Here is a 21,731-nt window from a genome sequence, read left to right on the forward strand (position 1 = left end):
CTCGCACCTGCGCCCCCGCGCCTCCCGCCCCCGCGCCCCGCACCCCCGGCCATGCGTCCCAGTGCCCCGCGCCTCCCGTCCCCGCGCCCCGCACCCCTGCGCTTTGCCCCCACGCCTCCCGCCCCCGCTCCCCGCACCCCGGGCCCTGCGTCCCACTCCCCCGCGCTTCGCCCCCGCGCCTCCCGCCCCCGCGCCCCGCACCCCGGGCCCTGCGTCCCACTCCCCCCGCGCTTCGCCCCCGCGCCTCCCGCCCCGCGCCCCGCACCTGCGCAGCACGGTGAGGACGTCGGTCAGGCCCCGCACCCTCCTCAGGAGACTGTCCAGCTTGTGCGGCTCCTCCTTCAGGAAGCGCACGGCCTCCACCTCGATGCGGAGCACGGCGCGCATCTTGTTTTGCAGGGCTGGGAATTCTCCTGCGGGCCCAGGCCGGTGGGTGAGCGCCGGTGGAGGAAGCCGGGGGCACCCCAACCCCGCCCAGGGAGGACGGGGAGCTCTGAGGGCCTGGAGGGCAGGACGGGTCAGAGGGGCCCCGGGGTCCCAGGGACTGTGCTGCTCATCTTCACTTGCTCTTGCAGCCCCCACTGAACTAGGCGCGCCAGCAGGCAGGGGCGGCGGTCGGGGCTCTTCAGGGGTGCACTCCAAGTGCAAGGCCGGCGCCCCAAGAGCCAGCTGCCCGGGAGTCCTCGAATGGACGGCGGGGCCGGTCCTCGGTTCCCGCGGGGATTTAAATGGCCCGGCCTCTCCCCTCCCGGAGGAAGCTCACCTTTCAGGGCCGCCACGGCCTCTCCCACCTGGCGCAGGAGGAAAGCCCCGTCCTCCACGTCCTTCAGTGTCACCGCGCGGCCAGCGGCGGCCGAGTCCTTCTTCAAGTCGTCCACGAAGTCCTCCAGCTCCCTGCAGGGGCGGGAGACCGGGCGTCGCGGCTGAAGGTGCCTGGGGAAGGCCAGGGAACCCCACCCCGTCCCCGCCCCGTGCCTCCCCTTCTGCACCATCCTACACAGCAGTTAGGGCTGGTCTGAAATACTTTGCTGGGGAATAAGACAGGCACAGAGCGCTCTTCCCAGGGCTGACCCGGGGCACGGCCATGGCTGGCTGACACAGGCCACCCCTTATCTCCAGCCCTGCCTGTGCCATCGAAGGGAGGGCAGGGCACAGCTCGGGAGGTGAGAGGGGACAGCGAAAGAACCCTGAGGAGCGGAAGGAGCAGTGGTTTCTCAGCCTTGGCCGTCCTGACATCTGGGGGCCGGATGATTCTGTTGTGGGGGTCACATGTGCACGTTTAGCAGCATCCCTGCATTCTTCCCACGACATGCCAGTGGCATCGCCCCTACCCCAACTTCGGATAAACAGAATTATCTGTGGACATTGCCAGGTGTGCCCTGGGGGCGGGGGGGCAAAGCTGCTCCTGGTGGAGAATTTTGAACTGCACTGATTGTGCTGTCAGCAAACGTGGATCGTTCCCCTCTCTAAGCTATAAAGAGAAGAAATGATCACAGAGCTGATTTCTGGGACATATGTGTATGAGAGAAAGAGGAAGGGAGCCCACCACCTCCACCTTGCCCCTGGCATACCGATGATCCCTTCCTAAGCCCACTGTTCATTCCAGTGTGCCTGTGAATCCCGACAGCTGCAATAGGTGAAGGAGCCACTAGGCGGCAGCAAAAGAACAGCCATCTGCTTCTTGGCCGGCGAGGGGGAGAGAAAGATGGAGGTGCAGAGAGCGTGAAGAACTGGCCCGCCGGACCTTTGCTGTGGGGGGTCAATGGATGGAGCTAATGGCTTGATGGCATCTGGGGAAGGGTTTCAGGTTAGACCTCGCCCTTGGGCAACAGGACCAGGGGACAAACTCTCAGGACAGATGGATTCTGTGGTCGTCTCTGTTATGGAAAATGGACCCAAATGACCTCCAATCCTGAAGAAATGATGCAACTTCAGGCCCACAGGGGAGAGCCCACCTGGTCGTGGGTGCACAGTCGCAGTTCTGAGGAGGTGCTCTATGGACACACCCATAGGAGACTTCCTGCAGCCTCAAGGCTGAGAGGATGTTCCATAAACTCCAAATACACGGCCTTTGCCTGGGAAAGTCCTTTTCATTTCATGGCCAAACAGAATTGTTTTAATGGGTCAAATGGACATGCTGTCCGGGATGTCAAAGCCCTGATGGAAGAGCTAAGACCCAAATGTTATCACGGATATATCAACTACCCCGAGGTCTGCCAGTTTGCAATTACTATTCCAAGGAGCTGTCATCAGACCCAAAGTTTAACCATTGCCTAAAATTCTATTTTAATTTCTTCTAGGCAGTATGCCTCGGATTTCATGGGCCTGCAGTACCAGAGACTCTTAAACTTCGTGGCTTTCCCTTTGCTGATCATGGAACATACAGATATGTGTCCTGATATTACTGTATTTATATGTTTTTGAGACTTATTATGAAGCACTAATGATCAAATTTGTTATTTCAAATTGAAAAAACAGATAATGGTGCTAAAATGAAGGCTGAAAATAAGTTTTTGATATTATCACAAATGGTATGAGTTCTGAGAGGTCCGTTTTGCTCCACAGAACATCAGGTGCTCTCAGAAGCTCTGGTTTACAGGTCACTATTCAGTCTACCTTACAGGTAGAGATTTCATTTACAGGTTGTTTTTCATTCTACCTTAGTTGAAAAGAAGCATACTGCTTGAAAAATTTTTATTTCATGACTGTATTAGAAGTCCAACTATTACTTCCAGGTAGAAACTCACCAAAGAGATTATCTTGATTCAACTTCTCTCCAAATTCTAAATTTCATCTCTCTGACATCTGAAGGCTCATGAGCAATTTAACCTAACATGCCCCAAGGGAATTCATTTCCCAGCGTGTGTGTGTGTGTGTGTGTGTGTGTGTGTGTGTGTTTGTGTTAAGAGGGGATGAGAGACAGAATTAGACCTTTTCATCTTCCAGAGCTGAAATTTCTGACTTTGTTTTCCATCCTGCCACTCTGACCCATCTGATCAGTTCGCCTGAATGATCAAACCATCTTAGTGCATTCTGCATTTGCTTTCTTTCCCATTCCTATTTCTACTTCTTGCTTCAGGCCTTATTCCCTTTTGCTGAGACCTTTAAGTAGCTTCTGGAATATTTCCTAGACACCAATCTCTTTCCTCCTTAATTAGTCCTGCCTTTGATTGCCTGAGGAACCTTCTAGAAATACAGCTCTGCCTTTGCTATTTGCTTGACCAGAGGCTTCAGGGGCCTCCATATCACACTGGACAGCGACTCTCAAATGTGAATGTGCTTTGGAATCATCTGCACAGCTCTGTAAAATGCAGATTCCTAAGCTCCAACCAGAAACATTCTGAATCAAGGGTTGGACACAGAACCTTTCCTAAGCCAGATCTTCCAATCTCATAACACCGTCCAGAAAGCATCGAAGCAAGCACCTGAGGTCTGAGAATAGCCTAAGATATGTAAAGGCGCTGTACAAACAAGAAAAGCACAGCCAAATATGAAATAGTATTTTGCACTCTCCCGCCATACTGGAAAACCAGTTCTCCAAGGACGCCCTGCGCTTTCCTGGTCCAAAGATTGGATGGTCTGTAGGGTTTCTCTCTCGCTCCACTGATGAATCCCTATCTGTGTTTTAGGCCATTCGATTCAGTTTAACAAACCATTTTGAGACTCTACTACACGCATGGAATGTGCTTGGCCTGGGCGGGGGGGCATATGAAGAAGAACTTCTTTCAAGTTAAACCTCCCTGGTCCCTGGGGCCAGGAATAATCTCTCCTTTGTGCAGGTCCGCCTGCCCCCATAGCTCGCCTGCTTTATGTCATATGCAGTCTTATATGTTCTCCTTTGCTAGACTGGAGTCCCTCGAGGCCCTCGAGTATATCCTCTGCATGTGTGGCCACCCCATAGAGATGATCACCTCTGGTCCCCGCAGGACACACCTGCTCCCTCGCCTTTCCATGTCATGCCCATGGTGGGCTCCTAGTCTCAGGATATTATTGTGATAAAGATGCCTTTTCTAGGTTGGAAGCAAGGGTTAGTTCTGCTAACCAATATGCATTAATTCTAAGGAATTCATTTTTTCTATAATTTTATTGGAAAAATTACTGTACTTCTAAAGATGCTTTAAAGAATATTCTGAGACCTAGTTCTCAACACCTGGGCTGTCATAAAAAACATTCAGCCGTAGGGTGGGCCTTTAACTCCGACCGTAAATGTATGAACTAAATATGGTTTTAGAATTTATTTTGAGACATGGGATGAACAGTGACCAAATATAATTAATTAGGAAAATAATAATTTCAATTCTAATTTTTTCCCCTCCAGACTGCTACTGAGAGGGACTGTCTTATTTTAACCAAACGCATTGGGGTGGCATCAAGGGTAATGTGACTTTCAGCTCAAATATCCAATAGATGATGGCACATATACTTTAGACCATGGACACTTCTGGTTGTTGTGATCATGAGAAGAATTTGAAAAGTGCTCCCTTCCAATCCAAAATTGGGAGATTCACACTTTCTGAGAAACAGGAGAACTACCAACATTTGAAGAGCCTGGAAAAAAATCACTGTTGGTTATATTAAAAGGTGAGGCAGTTCTTTATAAATCTCAGCTGCCTAACAAAACATATGTTAACATAAAGGCTGTGTCTCTCCCAGAGACTGTGGAATAATAAACCACTGGACGTGATGGATGCTTTGAGCAAGAACCTTATATAACATTCTTAACTTTCAAGGAAACATCTTTCATTCTGGATTGCACACTTTACATGCAAATTCCTCTCTGGCAATTTTAGCTGTGTTTGAGTAATAGGAAGATAATTTTAGGGCTGTGCTATTTTGGCTATTAGTTTTAATTTATGGAATTTAAGTACAGACTTCAAATTTATCATTGGGTTTTGCCATTCGCTCACTTTAATTTTACATGTTGCTGAGCCCTACAAAACAGTGTGGTGCCCCAATCTTTAAAGAGCCTAGCTCCCATCACCCGGGACTGCTGAAATTCCCAGACCTCGGGGTAGGGTGCTAAGAGTCCACAGATAACCAGAAAGAGCAGGACTCTAACTTGTACACAGTAGGCGCCCAATAAGCAGAAAGGGAGACGCACCAACTAGGAAGGGCCTCCTTGTTGGCAAAGAAAAATTCCCTCGTAAGGTTAGACAGCGAAACGTGCGAGAGGAGTGGAACTCACCCTAACTTCTTGACAATCTTCTCCTCTTCGTGGAGGTATTTTTGCCTCTCCTGGTCCACCAGGGTGCGCTGTCGCTGCACGGGGTCCTCCAGTCTCCTCATCGTCTCCATTACTTTGCCACTGATTTCCAGTTCAGCTGCCTTCATCATGGTCCTCAGTAGCTCCTGGTTCTGCAGCTATGGAACAAAAGAAGTCAGCCGCGATTGGGCCAGTCTGTCTAACATCGCTGGGGGTCGATGAATAGCCCACAGCGGACTCTTTGTTTCAAGGGGAAGGGGCCAAGCTGTAGATGACATTGCTTCTTCGGCCACCACCTGAGTTTTAGCAGCCAACTGACAACCACACTCCGTGTCTATGTCTGCAAAAACACAGACCTATCCCAGTCTCTGGCCAGCACCTCACAGAGACTGCGTGTAAACGCTCGCTGACATATTTCTGTAGGGCGCAGCCAAGAGCACCAGTTCTGGAGCCAGGCAGCTCTTGGATGAGACCCCAGGTTCTCTCTCTAGCTCCTGTGAGACCTTGGACAGGGAACTTGGACTCCGTTGGTCTCCACTTCCTTATCTTTAACAATGGGGACCCACTCTCTTTGGTAGGGTTTTCTGAGGATTAAATGGGATCATGCTTGGTGAAGAATAGGTACTCAACAAACACTGAATTGGCTTTGGAATATTTACCAGTATCAGTTAAGAGAATCTGTCTGTGTCTCTCTTGCTTGTATTGCTAAACATTCCAAAGATTATGTAGTCACTGACCCTTAAAGCACAAACTTGCTGATGGAGTTGAGGGTAGAGATGATAATACTTCCAGATGACCCCAAGGCTCCCAACAGTCTGCGATTTCCCTGGATTTCACACGGAATGCCCAAGCAAGCCCACGATTTCCAGAGTTTCCATAATACTCTTGTTTCCTACCCCAGAGAGGCTTTACCAAGAATCTTGTCAAGCAGTTGAGTCCGTTTCTAAGGAGGCCACGTTCTGAGCATTTCCCAGGGGTGGGACAATTTTCTGACGGCACATCTGCTCAGTGAGTTCACTCTGCCAGCCTCAAAAACAGTAATTATGGTATGCCTACCACACGACAGCAGGCATAAGGTTCCCCTGAAATGTCAACGAGCTGTTCCCATTTCCTTCATTTTCTGGTTTAGGGGATGCTATTCACCTCCATGGAGTGATGACAACTTTGTCAACTATCCATCATCTGCTTTGTCCTTTATCTGTGCTAGCTGAGGGAAATGCAATCTGAACATGTGACTCTGCCTGAAACCTCACCTGTGGCTCCTGTTTCCTTTGAATAAAGACTACATATTTCAATATGGGCCACAAATAGCACCACCCTCGAGTTCCCACATCACACTGCAGGGTGAGGACCAGTCTCCAGAGTACCCTGGGCTCAATTTCTAGTTTACCACATAGCAGTGGTGAGACCACAGGCAGGATATTAATCTCTCAATGTCTACCCATAAAACAGGTAGTAAAATGGTAGTAATTGGCTGGAATGGCGACTCCGTGAGATTGTACATTAAATGCTTTCAACAGCGCTTGCCTGATACGGCTCTCAGTGCATCCCAGCTACTCTTCTCAAGGGAGATTGGACCTGGGTTTTTTGTGGAAGTGAACCAAATAAAACTCTGCCACCCTGGTGACCGTCTCTATGTGACTTGTGATCATACTCTCCCTGCTTTTACTAACAGCTTTTAATCATGATCTTAAAGACCGTTAGGATATTGCTGAAAGGCACCACTTTGGGAGCTAATGCACAGGAGTGTCTTCCGTGCTGCTGTAGGCACAGCTCCGGGCACAGGTGCTTGGGTGGGCTGGCCCCTTCCCACCGGGCAGGCCCCATAACCACCTGGCCAGGCCCTATAACCACCTGGCCAGGCCCCTTTCATACCACATTCTCCAAGCTTTCTACTGCAGCCAATGACGGTCCCTTTGGTTGGCCAGTTCCGTTCTGCCCCAGGGACTTTGCATCTGCTGTTTCTACCTGGAATATCTGTCCCTCCCTCTGGTTAACTTCTGCTCTCCATGGATGTCCAGGACACAGTGGCACATCGCAAGCACTCAACAGCTAGTGCTGAATGAATGAACTGAATTAATAAGTAACGCTGATAATAACAAACAACAATGGAGAATAAAAAATAATCCATAATTATTTTCTTAATGATTGCAACACAGAGTGACCCACAGGCTCGGATGTGCCTTGGGCTCAGCTTTAAAGCCCTAAAGTGGTCTGATTTCAGGGGCGGGACAGGTCTCCAGGTCAGTTCCACGTAGGTAAATTAAATGCACCCAACACAGCTACCTGCTATCACAATGATAAGCTCAAATTCAATGCCGAGTATCAGGTCTCATTGAGCTATCACTTTGGAAGGGAGAGGGGGATGAGAGTGGAAATTGATCACATAAAGGGACAGATAAATAGACAAGCACATGGATCTAAAGATAACCAATGCCTGGGTCCTCCCCACCCCGAGGTTCTGATTTAATTGGTGTGGGGCAGCCTGAGTCCTGGGAATTTTAAAAACTCAGATGATGCTGATGTGTAACTAAGGATGAGAACTGTGGTTCTAAAGGGCCCCTGAGTGGACGATGTCGTTACTGTGCCCCGAGAAGTGTGGCAGGGCCCTCCCACCCCCAACTCCATAAGCGAACGGAGGTGCTGCAATGGTTATTAACGTAGCTGTCAAGGAGGAAATTATTGTAAGGATATTTAAAATTCGTAAAAGTGAAAGTGTCAGAAAATGGAGAAAGAAAAGCCCTGAGACATTAAGTGACGTGCTCAGGGCCACACGGCAACTAGGGGGCAGTGTCAGGATTAAAAGCCCATGTTTTGGGTTCAACCCAGTAGTTGTTGAGCCATCCCAGGCGCTCCTTGGTGGAGGCAGGGAATGTGCCTGGTTTGTTCCTGGCAGTAAGCACAGCTTCTGGCACACAGCAGGCACTCTATACATGCTTCCTGGATGAGTGGATCACGATTAAAGTTCCTGAGAAAACTGCAGACCCATTGGAAAAATCCCATTCACGTAATGTTCGCACACAACTTGACGTAATTCAACTTGAGAGATATTGAGAAAGACTTGGGGAGGGAAAGGCTCGCCTTGGGTTCAAGGCTGTCTTAATCTCCTTCCCAGAAAAAAAGGGGCCTACATGAACCAGCTGCAGAGGGACCCCGGAGGCAGTTCTCCAAGCACACAAGCTGGCCTCCTGCAACCACGAGTTACTCCTGAAGGAATAAACATGTGCAGAGGTTCTTTCTCTGCCTTCCTCTGTGCTCTGCACCCTCCCTGCTTGGAGACCTGGCCACTGTCTGCCAGCCACAGGACTTTCCTTGTTATCCTGGCAGGCTGTGAAAAGCAGTGCTGAAGGCAGGACGGGACTCGGTGTCTGTCTCTAAATACCTTCTTAGTCAGCAGATCAAATCATGACATTTCCTACTACTTAGCATTTCACTTAACATAAAAAAAAAAACACTCCTAAAGTATAACTTACAGACAATAACATATCTATTTTAAGCACACAGTTGGATGAGTTTTGACAAATGGATGAATCAACATAACCACCACTAAAATCAAGGGGGAATATATTTTTGTCTCACCAAAAAGTGACTTCTGATCCTTGGCAATTAGTACTCAGCCACCAGGCCGGGGCTCGACTAGTTGGATTTTTGTCACTGAGGTTTGTTCTTCCTGTTCTCCAATGTCATATAAACGGAATTATGCAACATGGAAATTCTTGTATCTGGCTTCCATCACTCAGCATATTGTTTTTGAGATCCAGCCATGTTTTTGAGTGGTTTGGTAGCTCATTATTTTTATTGCTGAGTGGCATCCCATTCTATGGCTATATTAAAATTTGTTTCTCCATTCACATGTTGGTCTAAAATTAGTTGACCCGTCCACATGCTGGTGGACGTTTTTTCTCCCCCAGATTTAGGATATTATGAAAAAATCTGCTATGAGCATGGACATACAAGTGTTAGTGTAAACATGTGGTTTCATTTCTCCCGGAAAAACACCTAGGCATGGAATTGCTGGGTCATAGGGTAAGCATAGTTTCACTTCATTAAGGAATGCCAAGCTGTTTTGCAAAGATGCTGTACCATTTTGCACTCCTACCGGTAAGGCACGAGAGTTCCAATAGCTCTACATCCTTGCCAGTCTTTAATCTGAGCCATTCGCATGGATGTAGTCAGAACCCATTGTGCTTTTAATTTGCATTTCCATGATGACTAATGATGCTGAACATCTTTTCATGCTGCTTGTGTATCTTATATATGAGTGTATCTTATAACTCATATCTCTGAGTTATAAGTATTCTTTATATATTCTGGATGCATCATTTTCAGATATATGTATGGTTAACATTTTCTCCTCATTTTCTGGTTTGCTTTTTTATTTTTTTTGTCTTCCAAAGAGTAGATATTTTAAATTTTGATGAAGTGGAATTCATCAATATTTATTTTTAATATTTGGGCTTTTGTGTCTTACCTAAAAACTTTTTGCCTATTCCAAAGTTGCAAAGATTTTTTTTTTTGGGTGCATGGTCTGGAAATTTTACCCAGGTCTCCCACATGAAAGGTGGGCATTCTACCTACTGAACTACCAGAGATTTTTATCTTACAATTTCTTCCAGAAATTTTAGAGTTTTCACTTTACATTTAAAGTCTATGATCCATTTCAAGTTAATTTCGAGTGTGAAGTCAAGTTCATTTTTTTTTCCCACACGGATATATAGTAGTTCCAGTACCAATTTTTTTTTTTTAATTAGAGAAGTTGCAGGTTTAATGAAATATCATACATAAAGTATAGAGTTTCCATATACTCCCTGTGCTGGTTTGAAAGGAAGTATGCCCCCTAAGAAAAGCCATGTTTTAATATAAATCCCATTTCATAAGGGTAGAATAATCTCTATTCAATACTGTATGTGTGAAACTGTAATGAGATCATCTCCCTGGATGATGTGATTTAGTCAAGAGTGGTTGTTAAACTGGATTAAGGGATGACATGTCTCTACCCATTTGGGTGGGTCTTGATTGGTTTATTGGAGTCCTATAATAGAGGAAATATTTTGGAGAATGAGAGATGCAGAGAGAGCAATACTACGAAGCAGAAAGTCCACCAGCCAGCGACCTTTGGAGATGAAGAAGGAAAACACCTCCCGGGGAGCTTCATGAAATAGGAAGCCAGGAGAGAAAGCTAGCAGATGATGCTGTATTTGCCATGTGCCCTTCCAGACGAGAGAGAAACCCGGACTGTGTTCGCCATGTGCCTTCTCACTTGAGAGAGAGACCCTGAACTTCATTGGCCTTCTTGAACCAAGGTATCTTTCCCTGGATGCCTTTGATTGGTCATTTCTATAGACTTGTTTTAACTGGGGCATTTTCTCGGCCTTAGAACTGTAAACTAGCAACCTATTAAATTTCCCTTTTTAAAAGCCATTCCGTCTCTGGTATATTGCATTCTGGCAGCGTGCAAACCAGAACACTCCCCTCACACATGCAGTTTTCCCTACTATTAACACTTTGCATTAGTGTGGTGCCTTGTTAAAATCAATGAAATAATATTCTTATAATTATACTATTAATTATAGTCCCTAGTTTGCATTAGGGTTCGCGCTTTGTGTTGAACAGTTCTGTGCTTTTTCAAAAATTTTATTCTAGTAACTTATATATAACCAAAAGTTTCCCCTTTAACCACATTCAGAGACCTAGTTCAGGTCTTTGAGGTTAACGACAATCAGTGTTGCCATATGGTCACCACCCCCCAAGACCAACCAAAACTCTTCCATCACCCCAAAAGTGACTGCTTACTAATTAAGCATTACCTCTTCATTCCCTACCCCAACCATGGCCCACAGTAACCTGTATACTGGTTTCTGACTCTCTGAATTTGCATGTTCTAATTATTTCATATAAGTGAGATCTTAACAATATTTGTCCTTTTGGGGACTGGCTTCTTCCACCCAACATGATGTCTTCAGGGTTCAGCCAGGTTGTAGCATGTATCTGAACTTCATTCCTTTTCTCAGCTGAATAATATTCCTTTGCATGTATACACCACACTTTGCTGATCCATTCACCTGCTTACAGACACTTGGTTGAGTCCATCTTTTGGCAATTGTGAATTACACCACTACAGACATCTGTGTGCAAATACCTGTTCTTGTCTCTCCAGTACCGATGTTTGAAAAAGACTGCCTTTTCTCCAATCAAATTACTTTGGTACCTTCATACAAAATCAATTGAGCATATCTGTGGATCTATACCTGGAATTTCTAGATTTGTAAGTTCATTTATTTGTGGGTCTTTCCTATATCAGTCCCATGCTGACTTGATTACTGAAGCTTTATAGTAAATCTTGAAATCAAATAGAGTTTTCCAACTTTGTTCTTCCTTTTAATTATTTTGGCTATTCTAGTTCTTTGATATATCTGTATAGGTTTGAGAATGAGCTTGTTAATTTCTAAGAAAACAAATCTCTGGGACTTTGACTTTAGGATTACCTGGAATCTATAAATTGACTTAGGATGAATAAACATTTTAAGAAAGTTGAGTCTTCCAATCCATGAGGACTGCATATCTCTTCATTTATAGAGGTCTTTAAAAATTTACTTCAGCAATATTTTGCAGTTTTCAGTATAGCGGGCATGCACATATTTTGTGAAATTTATCCCTAAATGTTTCAGTGTTTGATATTATTTTAAATGGTGTGGTCTTTTGATTTTTATTTCCCCATGTCTTATTGCTAGTATAAAAGTACAGTAAATTTTTATAATTTTACTTCATTATGTTGCCCTAGAAAAATTTACTCATTTTTAGTAGTAATTTTTATTGAGGAGATTGCTTTTGATTTTATTTGTACACTACAGTGTCATCTATAAGTAATGTCAGTTTTTCTTCCTACTTTCCAATCTGCATGCTTTTTATTTCTTTTTATTGCCTTATTGTACTTTCTGTGATCTGCAGTACAATCTTAAGGAAGAGTGGGCTTCTTTGTCTTGTTCCCAATTTTATGGGAAATATCATCAATGTTTTTTGCCACTAACTATGATGTCTTCTGTAGGTTTTTAACGGTTGACAGTGTTTCCTTCTATTGCTAGAGTGCTGAGTGTTTTTATCATGGGTGTTGAATTTAGTCATGCTTTTTCTGCATCTATTGAAATATGATTTTTCCCCTTTATTCTATTTAATAAGGAGAAATACATTGATAACTTTTAAAAAACATTAAAACAATCTGGCATTCCTCAGATAAAACCCAAGGTAATATATCATCCTTTTTATATATTACTGGATTCACTTTCCTAGTACTTTGTTAAGGCTATGTTACATCTATTTCCTGTGGAATACTGGTCTGTGGTTTTCCCTTGAGATCTTTTGTCTGGTTTTTGCTTTTACAATAACACTGGCTTTTTTCAGAAAGAGTTTTATCCTTTAAATAATTTAAAGATGTCATTCCATTGTCTTCTGGCTTATATTTTGTTTCTGACAATAAGTTAGTGGTAATTCTTAAGGATTTTTATAGCCTATAAATTTTCTTCCCTCTGGCTGCTTTTAAGATTTTTCTATTTATCTCTGGTTTTCAGCAATTTGATTATGGTGTGTCTTGGTGTAGTTTCCTTTGTGCTTATCCTGCTAAGGGTTTAAACTGTGTTTCTTTGGTCTGTGGGTTTACTGTTTTCAAGAAATTTGGAAAAATTTCAGCCATTATTCCTTTCAATATTTTTTTCCTTCCCTCTGACCAATTAATACTGTCCCACAAGTCTTAACTTTTGGTTCAGATTTTTCAGTCTTTTGTCTCTCTGTACTTTAGTGTGGCTTCTATTGTTGTGTCCTCAAGGTCACTAGTTGATTTATCAGTCATCTATCAATTATTCATCTTTTCTTAAGTACATTCTTGTCGCATTTTTCAACTTCTGAAACTACCTCTTGGATTTTTTTAGGTCTACCATTTCTTATCTCTTTATGTTCATGCTTTCCTTTATATCTTTGAGAATAATTATGAGTTGTTATAAAGTCCCTGTTGCTGCCTCCACCCTTCCTGTCATTTCCAGTTGGTTCCTACTCGTGGCCTTTTCTTATGATTATTGTTGACATTTTCCAGCATCTTCACGTTTCTAATAAATGTTGATTGGATGCTGGGCATGGAACTCTGGATTTTGTTGGACTTCCTCTGGCAGGCAGTTCCGTCACTTGTGGATCAGCCTGGTCCTTTTGAGCCTTGTTTTAAAGCTTTAGTTAGGGTGGATCTCAAGTAGCCTTTACCCTGGGCTAGTGTGACCTGCTCCTGAGGCCTGACTCTTCTCTGATCTCCACCAAATGCCGCAGGTGCTCAGCAAACTATCAGAACATGAACATCTCAGCCCTGGGTGAGCTCTTGGGATTTTTCAGCTTATAGTGGGAAATCCTAGTTATGCCTTCAAAGCTGAATCATCAATTATTGAAAATGGCTTGAAATATTGTTAAGCATATTGAGAGAAAAGTAATGTTCTTGGCTACTGAAAAAAGTAATGGGTCCAACTAAGTTGTCCTATCAACTTCATTAGGAAATTGGCTAAACCTAATTCCATCCATCGGCAAATGGATATGTACCCCACACAGTCATGGCTGAAGACTAACAGATTTGGCCACAGGGGATGGTATAATTGGACTGAGTTTGCTGTCTGGTAGTGGCTTTGAACAGTGTTTGTACCAGGGAGTTTCACGAGACCAGCTGGGGAAGTTCCCCCAAGTGTGGAGAGTAAGACAAGGATGCATGGTCACACTCTGTGCTTTCGGGGTGCTAGGTCCCCATCTTAGATGGCAAATTGTATTTGTGGGTCTGACTAGGGCTTTGCAAATTGTACTGTGTGGCAGCATGACACCCCTGACCTCATCCATTTATCATTTCAGGCAGTTGGGGATAAACAGGTCTGCTGACCATGGCCCACCTCCTGGGGCTTTTCCCAGGGATACCATCATTATTTTTGGATGTTAGAAGATAAAGGAGACTACGGCACATTCCCAGGAGGTACTATGAAGGGAAAGACATCTTAAGGTAACTATTGAAGGGCTCTGTGTACTGCTTTTTTTCTTTTTTTGTGCTGATGCTTTGCTTTCTCCTTCTCTTGGGAAGAGAAAGCAAATTCCCAGTAGTATTAAAAGTGGAATACTAGGGAGGGACAAGTAGGTGGAGCACAGGGCATTTTAATGGCAGTATGTTTCTATAATGGTGGGTACACGACTTAATGCATTTGTCAAAAACCGATAAACCTGTACAACACAAAGACTGACCCCTAATGTAGACTATGGACTTCAGTTAATAATAACGTATCAATACTGGTTCATCGATTGTAACAAATGTGCTCCACTAATGCAAGATATAAATCATAGGGGAAACTGTCTGCAGGGGAGGGTGGGGAGATGGGAACTCTCTGTACTTTCTGCGTAGCTTTTCTGTAAGCCTGCAACTGCTCTAGAAAATAAAGTCTATTTATATAAAAAAGGAATACTAGATTCAAAATCACCTAATTCTTTATTTGCCAGGAAGCAGAGTAAAGAATAAAGGGTCGAGAAAAAAATTATGGGAATTGGAGAAACAGCATAACCATTCTGTCTTTAGGCCAAGTCTCATCTGGCCTCCACAGAGCCTGCCCCATCTTTCCAGAAGATTCCTTCTCTCCTCAGGCCATAGGTAAGGACAGAAGGGCAGTCACTTCTATGGCTTTAAGAATACCTTGGTCAAATGCAAGTATTGTAGCATTTTGGAAAAATACATATAGCTCATCACTGAAAAAAAGATAATAATCATCTTCTCAAGAGAATATTTGTTAGGTACAAGATCTGGACCTGCCCCCTTTACCATTGGTGCCAACTAATTGCAGACCCCACTGTTAGCTGGGGTGGGACCATAACCAAGTAAACCTCCCATAATAGCTCTTGTATCAGTTGTTCCTGGGCCGAGCACATGTGACATTAGCCACTGGAAAGGAGGCACGACACCGGGAAGTCACCGGGTGTGCCTTTCCCACTTACAGGATGGCGAATTGCTCACTTGTCCCTGCTTCACTCTCCATGAGAAGTGTATGAGATCCTCTCTGGGAGGCATGTCGGAGGACCGAGCACTCAGAATACAAGTTCTCAACCCAGGTCCACACTGGCATCGCTGGTGCCTGCCTTCTGGTCCACGCAAATGAAACCAGAGTCTCTGGCCGTGGGGTCAGGGTGTTGGCATTTTTAAAAAGTCCTTAGGTGATTCCATGGGGTAGCTGGAATTGAGGCCCATTCTTCTGGATTGGCAGTTACGTGAAGTTGGAAAGCAGGGAATTCCATGAACAGGGTTAAAATGCCTTTTTCGAGCCACTGCTTGGGCCTCCCTACATATTCCTTTCACACTATTTAAATCTACCCGCCCTCCTGTACTTGTCTCAGTTTTCTATTCCTGAGAATCATCCATCACTTCTGAAAATAAAATGCTCAAATAGGATATGCTCCACACTCTAGGATTTTCCTGATTTAATTATCTAATTACTGGAGTTGGCTGCCAAACACAAAAGATTTCCTTCAGTCTCACTATTTTATAACATAGTTCAAGGAACATTTGAATTTCTAATTCAATTTTCGTTCTTTTGAGACTATTCTAGAGAGTTCTGTATATCTCTAATGATAGATCCATTATTGGGCTTATAAGCGTGCCGGGGCTGTGCCTCATTTTTGATTTATAATCACACATATGCTGAGGGAGAACCGGCGCCAAGGTTGGTTAATTATTCTAAGCTGTTTTTATCTGAAACAGATTCCCCTGACTTGAAAAGACTGAGGCTTGGGGCGGGTGGGGAGTGCTGGGCGGACGCGAAGAATAAAAAGACAGAAGTGGAAACGTTGCTGGTTAGGAACCCAGGGCTTCTCTTTCCCTCTGCATCGGCTCCTCGGAATGGCACAGAGGTGAAACTCAAGTTCACAGGCACACCGGTTCACTGTTCTTGACTGATCCAGAAAGCCAGAGGGGTTGAGCAGTTCTGGAGCAATAAAGGAACCTGTGTGGTTGAACTTGCATTCCTACCTCAATCAAAGAACACCTTTGTCTGAGCGGGGCCGCCGGGGTTCGAGCATTCCCAGGAGCTGGGTGCTGAGGTCCCCCCACCCCCACCCCACAGCGGGATGGAGGTGCAGTCGAACGAGGTCCATCCTGGCAGGGTGCTGCCACAGCCGCACACACACAGCCTCAGTGTCCTATTCTGCCCCAACACCTTTGAAATATCCAGGCCAAGTGTGTTATTTATGCTCAAGCAATTCTGCCCCTGTCCCCCCACTCAGAAAGGCTCATTTTTGAAAGTAGGTAAGTGCTACCGTTCAAATGGTACACTTAGTTTCCTTGTGACGGTTTTAAAAGGAGCTCCCCATTTCCAAATGGCCAGCGGATGGCATTGAAAGGATGCGGCTGGGGGAGCAGGGAGCAAAGGTCCCCTGAACTCCAGGTCAGAATCTGGGAACTCACGGTGACTCCAGGCCTGCAGACATCTTTGGCCTGAATAGCACTAATGAAATGGGTTTTAATTACCTTCCAAGATTAAAAAATAGAGACATTTCACCTAAAACCTGTATTTCCATTTTCTCTTGAAATAGAGAAACATCTAGAAACACTGGCCTCTTCCTTCTCCCCAGCTGAGAGCTGGCTGGAGCCGAGTGGAGCTTGGCCTGCAGGGGCCAATTTGCCTCCCCCCCCACCCCCCGCCACTTGTGCAGTCACGGCCTGGAAACCAGACATCTGACTCTGTACCCTTTACCCACGCTCAGCTCAGCCTGTGCATGTCATTCCACCGCCACCTGTCTTTAAAACGGCCAAGCAGGGAGGAGCACATGCAAAGGAGGGCAGCTTCGCAGAGGGCAGACTCCAGGAGAGGGCTGACCCGACGGTCCCTGGATGTCCAGAGGCACCTAGACACTGCCTTGGGGACAGCACAGCCCCAGAGACTTGAGCACAGTGCAGGGTCATCTATTCAGCCCACCTCGAGAAGTGGGGTGGGAGGGGCCCTCAGGTCAGGTGTCCCCTGGCAGCTGGGCCAGGGGAAATCACTTTGTTAGCCTGAATGTGGGGTTCGTGTCACAGACAAGCTGACCACCTGGGACTCGGCAGGTCCTGGGGGTGTTAGGACCTTCCTGGGGTGGCTGCCTGGGTTTGGTCGGAGCTAACACCACATTCCCAACTCCAACACACCCCCAGGGCAGGGACACAGGTGAGCTCAGGGAGACGCGGCAGCTCAGCTCCCAGCCCGGGAACCTGGAGACGCTATCCTTACTCCCTCCACCGGCGTGTGCGCGTGACCGCCAGGACTGGTTCACCGCGGGCCGCGTCCGCTCCCTGCCGGTTCCCATGGGCTTCACACATCCCGGGCCCAGGGCGAAGGGCAAGGAAGATACTATGGGACGCCCCACAGAAGCTTTCCTCTACAGCTCGTTCGTGAGGGCTTTTTCCCTGCCAATCTTTTTTCTCTTCTAAACCCATCCCGGGTTCTGGTGGAGGAAGCCGAGCTCGGTAAGCAGGAAGTTTTAGCTGGCTGTTAGCATGCTCCAAGGGGCGCCTCTCCTTTCAGCTCTAGGCAGCAAACACAGCCCTTTAACAGATTTTTCATGCATAAGGGCATGCGCACCTGAAGGCGTGGTTGTCAGTTGGCTGTAGTTGCAGCAGAAGGTTCTAGACAAGGCAACTATGCTTCAGTATTTCTGCTGTCTGCACCTTCAGTTGGTGCCCAGGTACAGGCTGGCGGGAGGGAGGGGGAGGAGGGAGCGGGAAGAGAGAGAGGGAGAGGAGGGAGGGGGAGGAGGGAGGGGAGGGGTGGGGGAGGAGGGAGGGGAGGAGGGGGAGCGCCCTCATACCTGTAGCTGGCGCATCTGCTGGAGCTGGAGCCGCAGCTGGGCCACGCTGCGCCGCACATGCAGCAGGCTCTGGTGCACCGGGGAGGCGCCGGCGGGCAGGGGCGGGCTGGGCGGCCCCGCGGACTCCGGGCCCAGCAGGGTCTTCCCGCCAGCCATGTGGGGGGCTCCTGGGAGGAGAGAGGAGCACAGCACCTGAGGATGCTGGAGCAACCCCACGCGGATTGCTAAGATGCTAAAAATGCCCATTTCCTTCACTATGAAATGAGAGTAAAGAAAATTATGCCCCTCCTCTAAAGGGCAACAGTGGGGAACGAGTTGGATAAACTGTGGGACGCCCGTGCAAGGCGAGACTACAAGTCTGTAAGAGTCATGTTCTGGAAGTTTCCTGCCATAGGAAGGCAGGTCACAGGGCAGTGTGTCCAGCGTGATGTTGCGTTGAGAAAATGAACTTACTGGCTTTATCAACATACATATGTGTATTTCTCTAAACCTACAGGTCTGCATAGACCAGAGATCAGAAGGATATATAGCAGAGTGCAGATAGTATCTCTCGCTGGTGCTAGTCCATGTGGGTTTTGTGATTTTTCCTTTTATTGCTTTTTTTTTTTTTTTTTTTTTTTGCTTTTTAAAGTCTGCAGAGTGAGTATCCATTAGTTTGTCATAGGAAAAAAATAATTTATAAGTTCTGGGGCCTAACACAGGGTACTTGTGACACCATTACCTGTGTGTCTTGGGTCCCAAGAGCATGTGTGTACCTTAGTCCTGGGTGAAGAGTTATCGAATGCCAGGGAAAGAGTAGAAACTGGGTACTGCCTGAATCCCCTCAGCTTCCCGAAGCCTGAAGAAGCAGGGTGTCTGCACAGATCTCCTTACTGAGGAAATAAGCCATGATGCCAAACTTCTTCATGAAGGGAACCAAAGAAGGCCATAGAAGGAAACTCTTCCTAGATTGTTTTCTAGTTTCTTCCTCCAACACTCCCTGTGTATTTCTAAATCCATGTGAGAAGGGCTGGTTGACCTGGTTCTCTTAAAAAATTACTCTAAAGCATCCCAAATGCAACCCTTAATGGGTGGGAACCCTCTGCCCTTCCCCATTAAAGGGGAGGGCCATTTCCTCCCCAGGACAAGGCAATTAATTCTATGGAATGGCCCCAGAGAAGCCGCTGAGTCCATATCTCACTCACACACACACACACACACACACACTCACACACGCCCTATATGATATCATTTGTATGACAAATGATGTAAGTGAATCATCAAGGTATTTCTCCAACCAAAACAACCCTGAACTACCTTCTGTTTGAAAACATGAACTGTTTTTCGAATTCCTCAGCCAAATTAAGGCCCATAATTCCTTCTACATCCCCCCTCTGCTTGTGCAATCTGAGGGTGCCTCCCTCGTCATCTGCTGTGTGAAGGAAGTCTGAAATCTGCTACCGTTGAATGCCAACAACTGGCATACAAAAATCATTTCCTTCAAAACCAAATTTCTTTATGGGATCTAGTAATTTCATAATCTCTTCATCTACGTAATCTGGTTTCTAGCCTCATCACTTCACTGAACTTCCCTTTTATAAGGTGGCCATGCCCTACTTGTCATCAAGTAGGAGCGCCATCGGGCGCTCTCCAGCCGACATGACGGACTCCGGGGTGATGTTTAATGGGTCTGCCACCTCCCGCCTTTTAGGGCACCTTGAAGTTTTCCTCCCCGCCAACTTCTTCCCTCTCTGACTGCTCTAGCTGTTCACCTCCTTTCTAGTCCCTTTCTCCACCCACCTTTTAATTCCTTGTGTGCTCTCTCCTGGGCCCACTTCCTTCTAGGGACATCACCTCCACTCCCACTCCTGTCAAGGGCTCCTCAGACCCACCTCTAGCCTTCAGTTCTCCCCAGAGCTGCAGACTAACGCTTTTGTGTCACTATTGGACTCTTCTACAAGCATGCCAAGTTCATTATTTCCATTCGCCTCCCCCAAACCTCTTTTTGTCCCCATATGCCTGATTTTAGCCACCAGCACTCTAATCCATTCAATTACTTGAGCCAGAAACCTGAGAATTCTTCTCAGTACCCACTTCCTAGTGGATACTTGGGCAAGGAACTTGACTCTCTGTCTCCATGTCCTCGTCTGTAAAATGGGTGCAAGGCCCGTTGGGTGGGGTGACCGAATCAGTGCATGTAGCTGCTTAGCCCAGGTGTGGCACGGTGGGTCCCTCCTGCTGCGATGACGGCTTCTCTGGGCTGAGTACCCGGGAGGAGCCTCTGCCAGCTCCACCCTCATCTAGAGTCTGAGCAAGCGCAGAAGGCTGGGAGGCAGCGGCGACCGGCCAAGACCTACAGGTGAGCACCTGAATTCTGTTGATGGAGCTGGGGCCCGAACAGTAAACCAGCACCTGCCCAAACGAACCCCAAGACCCAGGAGCTGCTGCCTGCATCCTGTGGTCCAGGGGCCCGTCCCACAGGGGAGGTGAGCATGCGGCGAGCACCTCACCCCTTGCTGCGGAACTGTCTCCCTGTCTCCTACTAAATCTGCGCTTAGGCAGTTTATTTCAGTCAATTATATTCAGTGAATATATATGTTCACTACTGAGATAGAAAGAACCGGGTCTGGGGGCTGGTCATACTGTCAGGGCCTCTCCCCAGCTGTGTGACTTCAGACAAGTCACTTTTCCCCCCGCCCCTCGAGTTTCCAGTTCCTTCCTTATAAAATGGATAAGAGCATCTTCCTTGCAGGGCTCTGTATCCAGCGACATCATGCACAGCATAGAACACGTAGCACAGCTTCAGAATGGGAGCTCCTTCCCTTCTCTTATATCCACAGCAAACTAAATATCCAAAGGTTAACTCCGAAGCCTGGGCTTCCCATTTTCATTCGCCCTTGGCCAGAAGAGTTCCCTGACTTCTGTGCAATCTAGTTCACCTGTCTACAGAACACGGCTCACACTTAGGTCTTGCACTTTACTTCCACAGATTCGGGAGAATCGGCATGTTTCAAGCACCCTACAGGGCGTGCTTGAATGGCCTGTGTACGGATGCCTTCAAACCAGAAACCTCAAGCCCAAGTGCCACGGATGGGGACGCAAGCATGCGTGTGCTTTGCTGGTGGCATCGCACATCGGTTCCGCCTTTCAGAAGAGAACCTGGCAGCAGATCGTGACAGCCACTGACTTCCTGATTCTGCCTTTGGAAATATATTCCAAGGAAATTATATATGCTCCACCTCCCTGTGCTCCTAAAAGGACAGTTACGAAGTTCTTCAAAACAAAGACTGAAAAACAACCCAAACATGGTCAAAGAGGTTAGGGTACCTGAACATTAAAGAATGAGATAAAAGGACAGGCACAGGGAGTGTGCCTGTGCCTGTGGGGACGGGCTGTTCAGTTTCCTCGGCTGGAACACGGGAATAGCAACCGGACCTGTCCCCAGAGGCTGCAGCCAGGAGCTAATGAGGCAATAAGAAGGGCGCCTGGCATGGGAGGAGAACTCACTAGATGTTTGTCTTCTTCTTGTTTCACCAGAAGTGAAAAGGGAGAAACGTGGAATACAAACAGCAGGTACACGTTAATTAGAACAATGTTACTGGATCCCAATCATATCTAGCGTGAGACCCAAAAAGGAATCCAGAAGAATATAAGGTTTTAGTACTTAGTAGGTTCTTTTTCATAAGACAGAAGAAAATAAACAAATAAATAAATA

General features: G+C 46.5%; 1 protein-coding gene across 22 annotated transcripts in view; it reads right to left on the reverse strand.

Moving 5' to 3' along the window:
* Window positions 1-21,731, reverse strand: part of KIAA1217 (KIAA1217 ortholog) — a 425,610-nt gene that overhangs the window by 20,116 nt on the left and 383,763 nt on the right. For all 22 annotated transcript variants that reach the window (XM_077153831.1, XM_077153731.1, XM_077153709.1 and 19 more), the window contains 4 exons: window positions 18,038-18,204; window positions 5,186-5,361; window positions 764-894; window positions 266-413 (listed from right to left, as the gene is read on the reverse strand). In XM_077153831.1, coding sequence (XP_077009946.1) covers window positions 266-413; window positions 764-894; window positions 5,186-5,361; window positions 18,038-18,204 — 622 coding nt within the window. The remainder of the gene's footprint in view (window positions 1-265; window positions 414-763; window positions 895-5,185; window positions 5,362-18,037; window positions 18,205-21,731) is intronic.

This window comes from Tamandua tetradactyla, chromosome 1 (assembly GCF_023851605.1).
Source record: "Tamandua tetradactyla isolate mTamTet1 chromosome 1, mTamTet1.pri, whole genome shotgun sequence".
In the NCBI taxonomy this organism is placed as follows: Eukaryota; Metazoa; Chordata; class Mammalia; order Pilosa; family Myrmecophagidae; genus Tamandua; species Tamandua tetradactyla.